The 15,361-nt window shown below is 45.8% G+C and overlaps 2 protein-coding genes across 3 annotated transcripts in view; both read right to left on the bottom strand.

The window, feature by feature from the left end:
• The window catches only part of lrpprc (leucine-rich pentatricopeptide repeat containing), a 55,566-nt gene extending 47,303 nt beyond the window's left edge, over nt 1–8,263 (bottom strand). Inside the window, exons 1-11 of the mRNA XM_087802529.1 lie at nt 8,063–8,263; nt 6,071–6,270; nt 5,681–5,800; nt 4,648–4,769; nt 4,500–4,558; nt 4,343–4,429; nt 4,152–4,278; nt 3,937–4,084; nt 3,144–3,295; nt 2,879–2,984; nt 2,706–2,813 (exon numbers count right to left, since the gene is read on the bottom strand). Of these exons, the coding sequence (XP_087658655.1) occupies nt 2,706–2,813; nt 2,879–2,984; nt 3,144–3,295; nt 3,937–4,084; nt 4,152–4,278; nt 4,343–4,429; nt 4,500–4,558; nt 4,648–4,769; nt 5,681–5,800; nt 6,071–6,270; nt 8,063–8,238 (1,405 nt within the window). The 5' untranslated portion in view covers nt 8,239–8,263. The remainder of the gene's footprint in view (nt 1–2,705; nt 2,814–2,878; nt 2,985–3,143; nt 3,296–3,936; nt 4,085–4,151; nt 4,279–4,342; nt 4,430–4,499; nt 4,559–4,647; nt 4,770–5,680; nt 5,801–6,070; nt 6,271–8,062) is intronic.
• A 438-nt stretch (nt 8,264–8,701) lies between these two features.
• Nucleotides 8,702–10,431, bottom strand: znhit2 (zinc finger, HIT-type containing 2). 2 transcript variants are annotated; one of them, XM_087802732.1, is made up of 2 exons: nt 10,380–10,431; nt 8,702–10,284 (listed from the first exon to the last, which is right to left on the bottom strand). In XM_087802732.1, exon 2 carries the CDS (start codon nt 10,264–10,266, stop codon nt 8,758–8,760), a length of 1,509 nt encoding a protein of 502 aa, XP_087658858.1. In that variant the 5' UTR covers nt 10,267–10,284; nt 10,380–10,431; the 3' UTR covers nt 8,702–8,757. The 2 variants fall into 2 exon arrangements, with proteins under 2 accessions (XP_087658858.1, XP_087658859.1); XM_087802733.1 differs by having other exon boundaries at nt 10,387–10,430.
• Between the last annotated feature and the right edge of the window lie 4,930 nt (nt 10,432–15,361).

Here is a 15,361-nt window from a genome sequence, read left to right as displayed (position 1 = left end):
TGAGGAACCATCATCACCTAAAACACCCAAGAGAAGAACAAACTTCTCGCTCCTCCGGCGTGTCAGGAGCCATGAGGAGCCATGAGCAGCCATGAGGAGCCATGAGGAGCCATGAGGAGCCATGAGGAGCCACGAGGAGCCATGAGGAGCCATGAGGAGCCATGAGGAGCCATGAGGAGCCATGAGGAGCCACGAGGAGCCACGAGGAGCCACGAGGAGCCATGAGGAGGCATGAGGAGCCATGAGGAGGCATGAGGAGCCATGAGGAGCCACGAGGAGCCATGAGGAGCCATGAGGAGCAGCCGAGTCGGACGGCTGACGAGGGGAGCTCGCGGCAGGTGGGAAGTTTGACCCGGCATATGCTTCCGCTAAACCACCCAAATCCACACCTCATCCAAACATTCCTCCCCATCGCGCCCCTGCAATTCCGAGGCTCAGGCCTCTCTGCCCGCTAGTGACACCTGTGGACAAAAAGTGACACGCCGCTTAATATTTCATGGGCAGTGCACAGTGGGGCGCGTAATCCAAAGTGAATTCCCTCAGAGCGCTTGCATTTACATGAAATCAAGTCACTCTGCATCAGTCACATCACCTGCACTGCCCCCCGAAATGCCACTGCCTCCTCCTTTCCCTCGCAAACACACACACCTCCTGCAGCCCACGAGTGTGTGAGATCAGCGGAAGAAAAAAAAAGCTCCATTATTCATGAGCGTCCAGACCAACACCATCAGAAACCTGCAAATGTGTGCTAAAGAGAACTTTCTTCACTTTCCTTCCTTGTGTTTCTCCCTCTTCTTACACGTCCACTTTGTGTAGTTGTGCACATCTAAACTCGTCTTCCGTTGCTGCTGCCAAGCCAGGCGGGAACACACCCCAGGAATCCGTCCTGACCACACAATGGTCTAACCAGTTTTCTCTCGCTGCCAGCTCAGATGTTGTCAATTAGCCGACAGGGTGAAAATGCATCATTTATTAATTGCTCTAAAAACCCCAAAGAGACGAGGCGCTCAGATGAAGCACTTAAAAGCCAAACTGAAGACACTTGACAAGGTGCATTTGCTAATGACTTGTGAATTTTGACAAGTCTCCAACAAATGTTTGTCATGTGTCACGGAGATCATTCCACACTACTGTCAAGTTGAAGAGCTCTTTCCCTCCAATGTTGGGTCTTTACATGTTTGATACATGTTATTAGTTCATTCTCAGCCACCAATATTGTACGGCACTACTTCTTTGCTAATGTTTTAAAATGCAATAACACAATGTTTTGTAAGTGAATAAGAACTAAAGGCAGTATTTTTACAAGCTGATATTCTAAATGTATCGATACGTCACAAATGTTATAAACAATAAAATCTACAGAAATCTTTCAATCCATCAAAGATTGTGAGTTTTATTCATGTGTGTAACTCGAGAGTTAAATGTTAAGCAAATTAAAGTGGTAGTTTAATTGAAATTAACTAATTATAGGGAAAGAAAACATTCCCATCCGAGGCAACTAGAAGTCTCACCCAAGTTATAGTTCACCCTAAATTAATACTTCACTCACTTTCTTCTCGACTAATGAGATTATTTATCCGATCTTTTTAGAGCGATAGTCGGTGATGACAGTCCTGTGATGTGCTCCGTTCAACCAAAGACACTTAAAATCATCCAACCTGCTCGTCTGTAACGTCGCTCTTGGATTGAAGCGTAAACATGAAGGATTGTTTGTAGCAGAAGTTTTAAAGTTCTACACAGGCAGGAAGTACTCTCGTAAATGTTTGTAAATATTGTATTTAACGCACCAGCAGTATGAAAGTGTTTGGATGTTTTTGGACGAAGACAACCGAGCTCCAGTCGCTACATTAAAATATATTTTTTTAAATAACATTTTGTCACTGAAAAGAAGAAATGACTGAAAATAATCCACACTAGTCATGAGTAGAACATTTGTGAAGTGGGTGAACCATCGCTTCAAGTTCATCTCTCAGGTACAGGTAAGTGTAGGTCTGGATCTCATCCGTTAGAAGTGGTCGAACCAGAAAGTTTTGACTTCAACACTTTGCCGGGGACTGTTGGGAGAGACAAGTGTGTTCTTTGGTGCGCATTTTCTTTTTGGTTGCTCAAACGCTCTCATGCAGCGATCAGGCCTCTTTGCCCTTGACTGCACTAGTCCAGTGAAATCTGTCCCAGTTGGACCACTCAGCCGAGCATCAATATTTAAGGAGAACGCTCCTTAAAAGCTCTTTCCGGCATAAAAAGCAAAAAGCAGGCGGAAGTCATTGTCTGCTCGATAAAAATAGGAAACAGCAACACCTTAAAATCTTGCAATAAAAACAGGTTTGTAACTAAAAGCATGCACACGAGTCAATGTTCATTTCAACATAAGACGATGAAAATTGTTACTAGTGCAGGATCCGTGTGTGACGACACCAACATGTGTGTAAATGAAGTTCATGCATCAAACTGGCTAGTTATATTTTCACTACATCTTAATTTGTAGTATAGCTTTTACTCATATTTCTCAGCTCATAAAGGTGTGTAAATCGAGAACTTCTCGGGGCTCAACTATTTATACAAGACTTAAACGTAAACATTTTTCAACGGTAGCTTTGGCAAGAGTGATAGTAAAGCAGAAATATTGCTGAGGAATGATTCCATAATTAGGGGTGAAAGGTGAGGTTATTGAAAAGAGGAATGGTTTCAACCATGCGAGTTCATACCAGCCTTGTCTTTTTTGTTGGCAAATGCAGTCATCAGGGGCCAGAAATAGTGCGGCTTGATGGGTTGACCCAGATCCTTCATGGCCTTCATCAAATCAAATGCCAAACCTGCATAAATACACTCAATAAATGTACGAGAAAAGCTTTGAAGAGTTTTGTTGTGTGATATGTACCCCTTTTATTTAACTTGAGAGCTGTTCGGAGAGCATAGATGTGGGGATTTAGGTGACGTTTGGTATCCAGAAGCTCTTTGCAGTAGCGCAGGATCTTGTCGGGCGGCTGCAGGGAAAGGAAAAGATGATTGGATTTTTCAGATGTGTAAGTGAATTTACCATCAATCACAGAAATTAAGAAAGTATAGCACCAACATCACCCAATCATAAAAACCTAACACATACCTTTCAATTTCCCACATTTGGACTTTATTTCCTTACATACCGTGTTACTATGGACACAGAGCCGGAGGAAGATGCCGCCTTGGTTCACTAAAGGCCGTAGTTCTTGATTTTTATGAGGCATAGACATCTGGATGGCAAAAGCAGTGTCTTCCTGGTTATGAAAGATAATCTTGGAAATAAAATTTATAACATCTGGAGGGAGAAATAAAACGGAAGCTTCAACGTGGGGAAATTATTAAATAGGAACATCAACATCCATCGACAAATTATGTTTAACTTTTAAACTTGGACGTTTAAGTTCCGGATTCCAGTCAATAAATGTTTTATAAGTAAAGTGTAGAAGCTACTATTTTTAAATGATTTATTTCTACCAATGAAAGTCATTTTACAAAACTAAACATAAATCATCATGTTTTGAGATTTAATCAAGATTTCATGATGATCAAAATATACATTTACAAAACAGTCATTAGGTTTAATAATATAAATATTAAAAAACATTTTTCAAAGAAAAGGCTCGGTTGTTTGTTGTGACCTACAAACAGTGTTTGAGCTAAGCTAAAGGACATTTGGATAATTGATGCATGGATGCAGAGACTTCCAATAAGACAGATATAACAGAGATGTTAAAGGAGGAAAAGTGTTAGGAAGGACTAACACAGAGAGAATAAGAATGAAAACAAAAAAGCACCTTCATGTTCCCCATTAGAGCCTCTGGTGTGAGTTTGTAACTTCTTTAAGACAATCCTAGATTTTTTGATGGTTGTTCAGTAAATTCCATTTTATTTCTCTGCATCGCAAGCGAAGGTCAAACATTTCCGTGATAAACAAACCTTTAAAATCGTATTTCCACTTGAAAGTGAGGCCCTTCAAGATATGAGGAATATGTTCCTGATGCCCCGAGGAGTCCAGTGTGGAGATCACATGCATCAGATGCATGTTACTGAGAATACAATTTGCTCTTTCTGCAGCTGCCTGAGTCTGAAGGACAGGGAGAAGACAAGAGGGAAGTCGATCACGAAGCGGACTCGCCGTTTTATTTACGCACCTCTTTTATGTTGGCAATGTCTCCCGCCTCAGCATAGGCATTGAGCAGAGCCGAATAAGTTGGAGCGCTTGGTTCAATTCCTGCTTCCTTCATCACCGTCAGGACCTCCTTCGCACTCTCAATGTTGCTGTGTGGAGGACAGATGGGACACATTGGACACATCAATCTCAAAAACAAAAGCTGCAACTGACCCTGCACGTGCATGTCCGGTGACCAGCGAGCTGAAAACGACTTCATTGATGGGAAGATTGTCACTCTTCATGAGATCCAGGATAGTTCTGAAAGGAAATCAAAAGACTTAATGGTTTTGTAATAAATGTGTGGTGAGGTAAACCCATTGAGATTCACCTTGAGCCTTCAATATTTCCCTCTTGGCAGTAGGCGTTGATGAATCTCTGGTACGTCAGCTTCAAACACAAGTGAACAAACTCAGATTCCTACGAGTTCTTCAGGTCATCTGCAACATTACTGTGTCTCCACTAGATCCGTGACTCACTTCGTTGGGCTGGACATTAGCTTCTTTCATTTCGGCCAAGATGTCAGTGGGTGAGAACCTGAACTTGTTCTGCAGGTAGACCTTGAGCAGAGCATTGTAGTGGCTCACACCAAACTTAACTCCTGAGAGAATCATGAGGTCAAGCAGGAAAATATCAAATCATTAAGACCATCAAATGTGATATTTACAGAAGCATATTGTATTGCATTGAAGGTAAGGTAGAACTTTATTGATCCCTCAGGAGGTCTCCTTCGGGAAATTGTTTATTTGAAATGTTTTTTTGTTTTTTTTAATCATTTAATTAAATAATGTGTTTATTAAAGGTTTAATTTGCCCTTAATATATTTTTCACGAGGTACAGGGAAGAAGAAGGTTGTTAACAATCGGGTATTTTTGATTTATGTATTATTTGTTAACTGTTTAATTTCCATGTTGTAAATATGTATAATGTAAAAAAAAGAAAGAACAGTTTGCTGTTGTTGAGAAGAGGTAAGTCTTATTAAGATCAGCTACTTCTTTCGTACATATGTTCATATCATTATTGTTTGACTCCTTGTTTCTCTAATCTCATTGTTTTTTTCTATTCTTATGGACCTACACGTGTTCGGAATAAAGCATTAAAAAAAACAAAAATCAAATCATTTTTTACACAGTTAATATCCAATTTCCTGAATGTCAATATATTTTCTAAATTCTGTCATTTTTTAATCGTTGCCTTTTAAACTCAATATATCAATGCAATAGTGACGCCAGACAAAAAGTTCCAAACTTCTCAGTGACATGCAGACAATTGTGTAAAAAAACAATAAATGTTCATTTTGTAAATAATAATTTGTTTTAAATAATATTTTTTTAAACAAATTTAACACATAAATTAAAGACTTCAATTGTTGAAAACATTTTAAATGTTAAATTCAACCAATAGTTCTCAACCAACCATTGAATATTCTGACGATTCACTGAAAAACTTTAATATTCAAACGATCAATGCAAAAGAACCTGATGTTTCAAATATGGAAGCAGGTTTCATTACCGATCTCCTTCAGCTGATCCCAAATATGCTGAGTAAATTCTGTACGCTCCGTCTGCGTAACATACATCAGCATTTTACACCTGCGCAGCAACAGCAGGACTTTATCTTCATCGCAATTACCTGAAGACAAAGTTAAACAGGTTTGAGGTCATATTGGACAGAAGTCATTTATTTACTTTTAAATGCCTTTTTGTAATGATCACAATTAGCTTCCTACAACACTTTAAACATCTTTTTAAATGCACATTAGCTCTCTACAGGATGGCTTTCCAGAGTGTCCCCAGCATCCTGCCCCAAAACAGCTGGCGTTGGCTACAGCCTCTACCATCATGTTAAACTCAAAGCAATACAATTTCTACAAAATGATCCTGCTTTGAAAATCAAACGTACCCGTTTCGCGCATGTTCTGCAGGACTTCAAGCAGAGAGCGTTTAGTAACAGGACCATCCTTCGGAGAGACTTCCAGCTTCGCTTGTGTCCATTCATGGAGACTGGTGTGCTTGGACGGCAGAAACACAGTGTCCTTCTCCGCGGATCTTTTGGCCGTGGCAAAGTTACGGAAGCATCCGGCCGTATACAGACCATAACGACTGCCATCAGCAGGCAGAGGGGAAAGAGTTTCAGTCAATAACACACCAAAAATATATATATATATATAATAAACTTTCCTCGATGACAGAGAGATAGATACATTAGATATCGTCTTGCGGGCTTTTACTTTAAGCAGATGATCCTGAAACCAAACAGTTGCCGTGTTCAGCCTGAAGGAAGGAACAGTGGCTCCTGTTCTTTTTCAAAAATAGGGTCTTTACACCCCATTTTTCCTGGGTTCATAGATCAATTTATCGATATTCCCCGGTTCCAAGAGGCGACACGGGAGAGCGTCGAGAGCGAGCCTGGAGGCGACGCCCATGACAGCCCGGCCAGAGGCTCGCCGTAGACGCCGACGCCACCGCGGTGGAAACTGTGCAATTCTTAAAATTGAGCATAATATATTTTATTTTGAAGTTGGAATGAAAGACTGAAGTTGAAGATTGTCCTCGTCTCTTCTTAAGCCCCATTAGCACAGAATAAGTATTAGCTGGTGTTTTGTAAATGACCTCCGTTTCAAGTGCATTCATACGGGATAAGTGACGTCTGTAAAAGAGTCATTTTTACTGACACTACCTAGAGATACAGATGTAAACAGCAGTTACTGAAAGAGAAAGTCAGTGTAACCAAACATTCTTTGAGTAGATAAAGTGGACAAGCGTTTATTTTCTTTGGTTTCTCACCAGCGAGAGCTGCACATAAATGTGCCCCAACATTATTCTTACAGAACGACACGGTTACAGTAGTGTAACCGAGTGTATTCGTGCAGGAAACAACAAGGCTGGAACTTAAGTCGTTTACAGTGGCGAGCCGTGCATTTCACCCATAAACCTTCAGTGACGCACGATTGAATGAATCCACTGCCCAATAACGACTTCTTTACACACCACAGGGATCTGAGCGTGTGCCGTTATAGGTCAATAAGATGTTTATCATTAAATGAACATCAGTGCATTATATCAAAATATCTCTCCTACAATCTGTGGTTTCCATGGCGACGACACACACACTCCATTGATTTCAATGGAGAAGGGCCACTTCTGAAACGAGTGAAGGCCTCGGGTAACATGTGACCGGCTGCTCAGATATGATTGGATGAAAGCTCTCACGTGAACGTACACTCCTGGAAGCAAGCAAGAAGAAAGAAATAAAGAGAAAGGATTGAGGAATAATAATAATAATTGGCAGAGAAGCCACTGAGTTTGTATCTGTGCAGCGTTTCTTTCCTCAACAACAACAAACTCCATCTACTTCCTTTTCAACCTCTTCAAAATAAAACAGCGGAAGTAGATATTAACACAATGGCGAGTGTGTAGAAGTCTGTGACAGTGGTTTATATGCTTCATTCACAATTACAAACAGACATTTGGATTCTCACAGGATTAGTTTCATCACCTGACGTGTATGTTTGTTGAATTACATCAGGTCGTGTGTTATTACATGACCAATGACATGACGCATTCACACGGGATTAAAACTCAGACATTCTCCGCAATTACTACAGCTGACCAGAGGTCAACAGGTCATACTGGTCACGTGAGAATCGGGCATTAGATTGTACTTTTTAAACTAACTCCCAGGAAATAGCATCAATTTGTATTTCAAACGGTAAAAAAGCAAGAGTTTTTACCCCAGGAGCAGGAATCTATTAACTACCTGCAGCAGCATCATGTGGAACAAGGATTAAAAGAAAGAATGTATTTAAAGCATAAACACACTGAGGTCATCCGGGCTCAATGACATGTGTGTGTTAGCAACACCGGCTAGCACAGGCTAGCACCGGCAGCTCACCTGAACACACTGCCCTGGAGCGAGACCGTTTGTGGACAGGTGCCGGTTCTTCTGTAGCAAAGTTCGCCGCCGAACAGTCGACGGAGTGAAGGTCCGGTTCTGTTCGTCCCATTGACACGAAGCGAGCCTGAAGGCGAAAACTTAAGTCGCCGAGCGGACCTCAGGAGCGCGGCCATGTTTTCTGTCGCAGGCGTAGAAGGACTTCCGCACCACGTGACGGGTTTTCAGCAGATACCGCGGGATTTCTTCTTCTTCTCGTACAGTTACGTCATAACTGCGCGAGATTACCTGTGGCCCTCACGTGGATCTGAACCTGCTCTTTATTAGTAAATATGTTGCAAAACCTTGTTTTTGTTAATAAAAGATAATACTGCAGGAGAAACTTCCATTATGTAACGAAGTCATTTATATTTAAAGAGCTCTTCTAGACCAGGGTCACAAAGCACTTAAACAATCAAAATGATGGTCAAATTAGTTCAAAAAGATAAAGGTTTACAAGAGGGAGTAATATAAACATATAAACAATCCTGGACAGTAATAATACAGCGTTTGATTCTCTTGCAGATCAAGTCATTAGTTTTTTAAATAAAATAAAAGATTGTTGTAGAAAAACATGGATCGAAGTAAAAAAGAAACAAACAGTTTCTAAAAGTGTGTTTATTACGTAAGAATTCAAGATGCTTGTGTAGAAATGTTCACTCGTGAACTTCTTCAACTAAAGTCTTTCCTGCTCTGGTCACGTTCTTTAAGAACTTCTCCACCTCTGACCTCGACTGGTTCATCTGGTTCACCTCCTCCGACCTCCTGCGGTGGTCCAGCCACAGCTCCAGGGCCAGAGAAGCGACCCCCCTGGAGTGTTCCAGCACCCAGGCCTGGAGGAACTCACACTTCTTCTCTCCCAGGAAGTACCTGCGTCTGGTCGGGCGCTGGTGTCGGGGCAGGAGACTCCTGGCCTCCATGAACTCGCGGCGCAGGTGACTCAGAGCCGCGAGGCAGTAGCCGGTGGTCCCGTCTCTGCCGGTCAGGACGTGAGCAGCAGCCTCCACGGCTCGGACCACCGCAGACGAGTCCTCCAGGTGACCCCCCGCCGAGAGCTGCAGCTCTCCACATGCCAGAGCTTCTTGCACCGAGCAGAAGACCCTGCTGGAGCTGAAGGCCTCAGACACCGACAGCATCATGTCTATGAAGTCCAGCTGGAGAGACTCTGTGTCTCCGTTGACCCTGACGAGGCTGAAGGTGTAGCAGAAGATGACGTTGACCAGGCTGAAGCCCAGCAGCGGAGATGGACTGGAACACAAGGAGCTGAGCTGAGGGATCTCCGGAGAAATGGGAGGCAGATTTTCATCTTTGATGGCACTTTCTTTCCTATTGTTGCCCTTCTTTTGCGTGACCTTTGACCCTCCAGATGTTCCACTCAAGTCGTCCTCAAGAACCTGCACCAGGGTGTCTGGGCTCTCGTGCTCCTCCCACCAGGGCAGCCAGACGGGCACCAGCCCCCCGATGGCTCCACCGCGAAGCAGACCCAGGAACTTCTCCTTCTCCTTGTCTTTGAGAAGATCCCAGAGCTGCTCCTCAGACAGTTGGTCCACGTCATGTGTCGGCAGATCTTCCTCTTCTTCCTCACTCTCTCCTCCGAGACCTTCCAGCTTCCTCAAGATTTCCTGGATCTCGGAGTCGCTCTCCTGGTCAGACTCCTGGATTTCTGCTAACCTGGTCAGAAGGTCCACAGCCTGGACCTTCTCTTCTGCGTCTCCTCGGTCGTCCTGCAGCAGCCCGGCCTCCTGCAGCAAAGCCCTCATCCCTCCATCTGCTCCTCGCGCCTCCTGCCTGAGTCCCACGAGGATCTCCTGCATCCTCCTCCTGCCTCCGGCCTCCGACGCTCCCGTGACCTTCAGCTCCTGCAGCACCGACTCCTTGTAGAAGTCCTCTGAGCAGGAGGCGTGTCCCGGGCTCTGGTAACAGGTGAGGCCGCAGTACTGCAGGTCGCAGCGAGGACAGGTGTATCTCCACACCTGGCACGAACACAACATGCACATCCGACCCGTGACCTCTGACCTCCGCGCTGGACTGAGTAACTCTTCCGGTCCAGGGTCAGGGATCCCGTCTCCCGGATCTGGTTCTGACCTCCAGTCCAGCCTCGGACTGATGTCCGTCAGGAAGGTTCTGAGAGAAGCAGGAAGTTTTCTTCTCGTGTTTGGATTCATTCTCGAGCAGAAACGAACCTGAAGAGAAGAAAAGATTGACTTTCTTTCACGTTCACGACAAACACCGAATTAAGTTTAAACTGCACGAGATCAACGAATGTAACGAGACACACGTTTTACCGACGTCACTGTTGTTCCGCCATCATGGACGCGCGGTGACGTCACTGTTGTTCCGCCATCATGGACGCGCGGTGACGTCATCGTCAGTTAAAGCGACAGTGACTCGAGAATCGTTTGAAGAACAAACAAGCGTTCATAGGTTTGTTGTGTTTGTTATGTTTGTTTGTTATGTTTATGTTTATGTTTATGTTTATCTCGTCAATCAAAACACAACCAGTGAGAACATTGACTGACATACGTCATTATGGAAGAGGACACGTGACCAACGATGATAGTAATAATGTATATTATGTTTATGTTTTCGTACATATTTAGCATAAAGTGTTTCTATGTATTTCATTCATTCTTCCATTAATGTTTTAATGTACAAACTCATGCTGCTAAAGTTTGTTTTTTAGAAATGTGTTGAAATTCATTGCAGTGAAGCTTGTAGAAATACTATGAAATATATATATAAAAAAAGCATTAAACAGTTTGTTCACATATTCTTTAAACAATACATATATAAGGTTATAAGCAGAAAAACAAAATATTTCTTGACCAAATATTAAATACTTAAAATAATAATAAATATAAAGCTGGAATACAATGAGAAGAATATGATCATCGGAATTAAAATAAAATTAAAATAACATTTTCAGTGAAACAAAAATACATTGAAGTCCTGGTTGAGCTCAGAGTGACGATAGTTTCCTCTTCAGAGAAGATCTTCTTGAATGAATTGAATCATTAAATCTCTTCTTCCGTGTCTTCATCTCATGTTGTGTCCATGTCTTCTCATGTCAGTGTGTGTGTGTTTGTGTTTGTGTTTGTGTTTGTGTGTCTGTGTGTGTCTGTGTGTGTGTGTGTGTGTCTGTGTGTGTGTGTGTGTGTTTGTGTGTCTATGTGTGTGTGTGTGTGTCTCTGTGTGTGTGTGTGTGTGTGTCTGTGTGTGTCTGTGTGTGAGTGTGTGTTTGTGTGTCTGTGTGTGTGTGTCTGTGTGTTTGTGTGTGTGTGTGTGTCTGTGTGTGAGTGTGTGTTTGTGTGTCTGTGTGTGTGTGTGTGTCTGTGTGTGTTTGTGTGTCTGTGTGTGTGTGTTTGTGTGTCTGTGTGTTTCTGTGTGTGTCTGTGTGTGTGTCTGTGTGTGTCTGTGTTTGTGTGTGTCTGTGTGTGTCTGTGTGTTTGTGTGTGTCTGTGTGTGTCTGTGTTTGTGTGTGTCTGTGTCTGTGTGTCTGTGTCTGTGTGTGTCTGTGTGTGTGTGTCTGTGTGTGTGTGTTTGTGTGTGTCTGTGTCTGTGTGTGTCTGTGTGTTTCTGTGTGTCTGTGTGTGTGTGTCTGTGTGTGTGTGTTTGTGTGTGTCTGTGTTTGTGTGTGTCTGTGTGTGTGTCTGTGTCTGTGTGTGTCTGTGTGTGTGTGTCTGTTTCTGTGTGTGTGTTTGTGTTTGTCTGTGTGTGTTTGTGTGTGTCTGTGTTTTGTGTCTTTGACGTCTCCCATAGGGCTGCTGCTACGAGGTGATTGTCCCCTGCAGGGGGTCAATCAAGCGAAAGGTCAAGCAGGTGGGGAGTTGTCAGATGGTTGTCTACCCCTGACCGGGCCAAAGGGCTCCTGTGCAGCCTGACGGGTCCTGACGGGTCCTGACGGGTCCTGGCTCCGCCCCCCGGCCCGTGGTCGTCTGCCACCCGTGTCGCCTCCTTCAGACGTGACACATGTGAGGCTCATGTTGTCAAGTCTATTCAAGTTCTTTCTCTTAGCAAACAAGTACAAACCTGGATTAAATAAGCACTCAGACGCTGCATACCTCTGCCAAGGCGCAAACGTCACATGACTTAAAGAACAACATACGGTCAATGAGACGATTTAAACATTTAGCTAATTTAATTTTTGGACTTTGACATGTTGAAAGTCTCAACTACACACCAGGTAACAACACTTTATTTACTTAGATTAACATTTTTCACTCAACACAGGTTGAAACATCTTTTATAGCTCCTGACAGCAGCTCTGAGAACCTTGAAAGTGTCAGGAAACTGTGTGAGGAGCCCCCTCTTCGCTCCCCGAACCAAGGGGACGAATCGCCGCGGAGGAGGGAAGACCTACAGTAGCCGACCAGCCAACTCAAGTTCCCCTTGTTGGCGTAGAGGTCCGTAACCGTGTGACCGAACCAAGACCACATCTTGGCAGCCACGCCTCGGACGGACCCATCCGTCCTGGACTCCCCTGTGACAGTCTGTCTGCTACTACCTTCCACACGCCGGCACATGCTGAGCTCTGAGAGAGAGCAGGTGACGATCTGTCTCCAGCTGAAGGCTTGTCCTCCATACACTCACCCTCTTCACCCTCTTCACTCTCTTCACCCTCTTCACCCTCTTCACCCTCCTCACCCTCTTCACCCTCCTCACCCTCTTCACCCTCTTCACCCTCTTCACCCTCTTCACCCTCTTCACCCTCCTCACCCTCTTCACCCTCTTCACCCTCCTCACCCTCTTCACCCTCTTCACCCTCCTCACCCTCTTCACCCTCCTCACCCTCTTCACCCTCTTCACCCTCTTCACCCTCCTCACCCTCTTCACCCTCCTCACCCTCTTCACCCTCCTCACCCTCTTCACCCTCTTCACCCTCTTCACCCTCCTCACCCTCTTCACCCTCCTCACCCTCTTCACCCTCCTCACCCTCTTCACCCTCCTCACCCTCTTCACCCTCCTCACCCTCTTCACCCTCTTCACCCTCTTCACCCTCTTCACCCTCTTCACCCTCCTCACCCTCTTCACCCTCTTCACCCTCTTCACCCTCTTCACCCTCTTCACCCTCTTCACCCTCCTCACCCTCCTCACCCTCTTCACCCTCCTCACCCTCTTCACCCTCCTCACCCTCTTCACCCTCTTCACCCTCTTCACCCTCTTCACCCTCTTCACCCTCCTCACCCTCCTCACCCTCTTCACCCTCCTCACCCTCTTCACCCTCTTCACCCTCTTCACCCTCTTCACCCTCCTCACCCTCTTCACCCTCTTCACCCTCCTCACCCTCTTCACCCTCTTCACCCTCTTCACCCTCCTCACCCTCTTCACCCTCTTCACCCTCCTCACCCTCTTCACCCTCTTCACCCTCCTCACCCTCTTCACCCTCTTCACCCTCTTCACCCTCCTCACCCTCTTCACCCTCTTCACCCTCTTCACCCTCCTCACCCTCTTCACCCTCTTCACCCTCCTCACCCTCTTCACCCTCCTCACCCTCTTCACCCTCCTCACCCTCTTCACCCTCTTCACCCTCCTCACCCTCTTCACCCTCTTCACCCTCCTCACCCTCTTCACCCTCTTCACCCTCTTCACCCTCTTCACCCTCTTCACCCTCCTCACCCTCTTCACCCTCCTCACCCTCTTCACCCTCTTCACCCTCTTCACCCTCTTCACCCTCCTCACCCTCTTCACCCTCTTCACCTTCTTCACCCTCTTCACCCTCTTCACCCTCTTCACCCTCCTCACCCTCTTCACCCTCCTCACCCTCCTCACCCTCTTCACCCTCTTCACCCTCCTCACCCTCCTCACCCTCTTCACCCTCCTCACCCTCCTCACCCTCTTCACCTTCTTCACCCTCTTCACCCTCTTCACCCTCTTCACCCTCCTCACCCTCCTCACCCTCCTCACCCTCTTCACCCTCTTCACCCTCTTCACCCTCCTCACCCTCCTCACCTTCTTCACCCTCTTCACCCTCTTCACCCTCCTCACCCTCTTCACCCTCCTCACCCTCTTCACCCTCTTCACCCTCCTCACCCTCTTCACCCTCTTCACCCTCCTCACCCTCTTCACCCTCCTCACCCTCCTCACCCTCTTCACCCTCCTCACCCTCTTCACCCTCTTCACCCTCCTCACCCTCCTCACCCTCCTCACCCTCTTCACCCTCTTCACCTTCTTCACCCTCTTCACCCTCTTCACCCTCCTCACCCTCTTCACCCTCCTCACCCTCTTCACCCTCTTCACCCTCTTCACCCTCTTCACCCTCCTCACCTTCTTCACCCTCTTCATCCTCTTCACCCTCCTCACCCTCTTCACCCTCCTCACCCTCCTCACCCTCTTCACCCTCTTCACCCTCTTCACCCTCTTCACCCTCTTCACCCTCTTCACCCTCTTCACCCTCTTCACCCTCCTCACCCTCTTCACCCTCTTCACCCTCTTCACCCTCCTCACCCTCCCGAGCACTCCTTAGTGTCACCGGAGCTGACGAAACCCAAAATGTGGAGGAATTTACCCAGAGCTGATGTGACTTCAGAACAGATCATGCGCCAAAGGTGACGCCAGAATTTCTGTGAGGGTAGAACAACCTCCGGTCAACATAGAAACGTCTCATGACCTCATCAGCTGTCAAACCCCGTCAGACCGGCGCATGTCAACACGGAAGTGAAGTAAACACAGCTGACTAAGCCTAAGACTTCTGCTTATAGTTGAACCGGCTCACTGGCGATCCTGATCTCGAAACCGGGTCCTCAAACATGTCACCACATGTCCCGTCATCAGGCGCCCCCGTAGGATCCCAGGATGGGGTGAAGCCCTCGGTGTGTAATGGTGCTCGGACGCTCTTATAGGGGAGAAAAAACAGCCACGTGAACCTCAGCATAATGAGTTTCCGTATTCTTACCTGGTCAGGTGATGAAACCCACCGGTGTCACACAGAAGTGAGTAAACACTGCTTATTGAGCTGGTCTCGTGGACATCTGTACCTTAAAGGGCAATAAAAGACAGTGATCGGGTCTGTCCCTCATCTGTGTGGACAGACCCGACTATGAAAGAACGGACTAAGACCTCGCCGGCTCTAAACGGCGCAACATGATAGCTTAGCATTAACAGCGAAGACACCCGACCTCCGGGGATATTCCTGAAATCTCATGCAGCCAGTCGTCCTCCTCGTCGCGGTCTGAGGGACGACTGGCTCGACTCATCAGGCCCAACAACCTTTTTCTTCTCTTCACGTTGGAACGTGAGCTCGTCGAGTGCACAGGACGGCCA

The sequence above is a fragment of the Callionymus lyra genome, chromosome 11 (assembly GCF_982586985.1).
Source record: "Callionymus lyra chromosome 11, fCalLyr1.hap1.1, whole genome shotgun sequence".
NCBI lineage: Eukaryota > Metazoa > Chordata > Actinopteri > Syngnathiformes > Callionymidae > Callionymus > Callionymus lyra.
The sequence above is the reverse complement of the archived record's forward strand: the minus strand, read 5'-3'. Positions and strand labels throughout refer to the sequence as shown.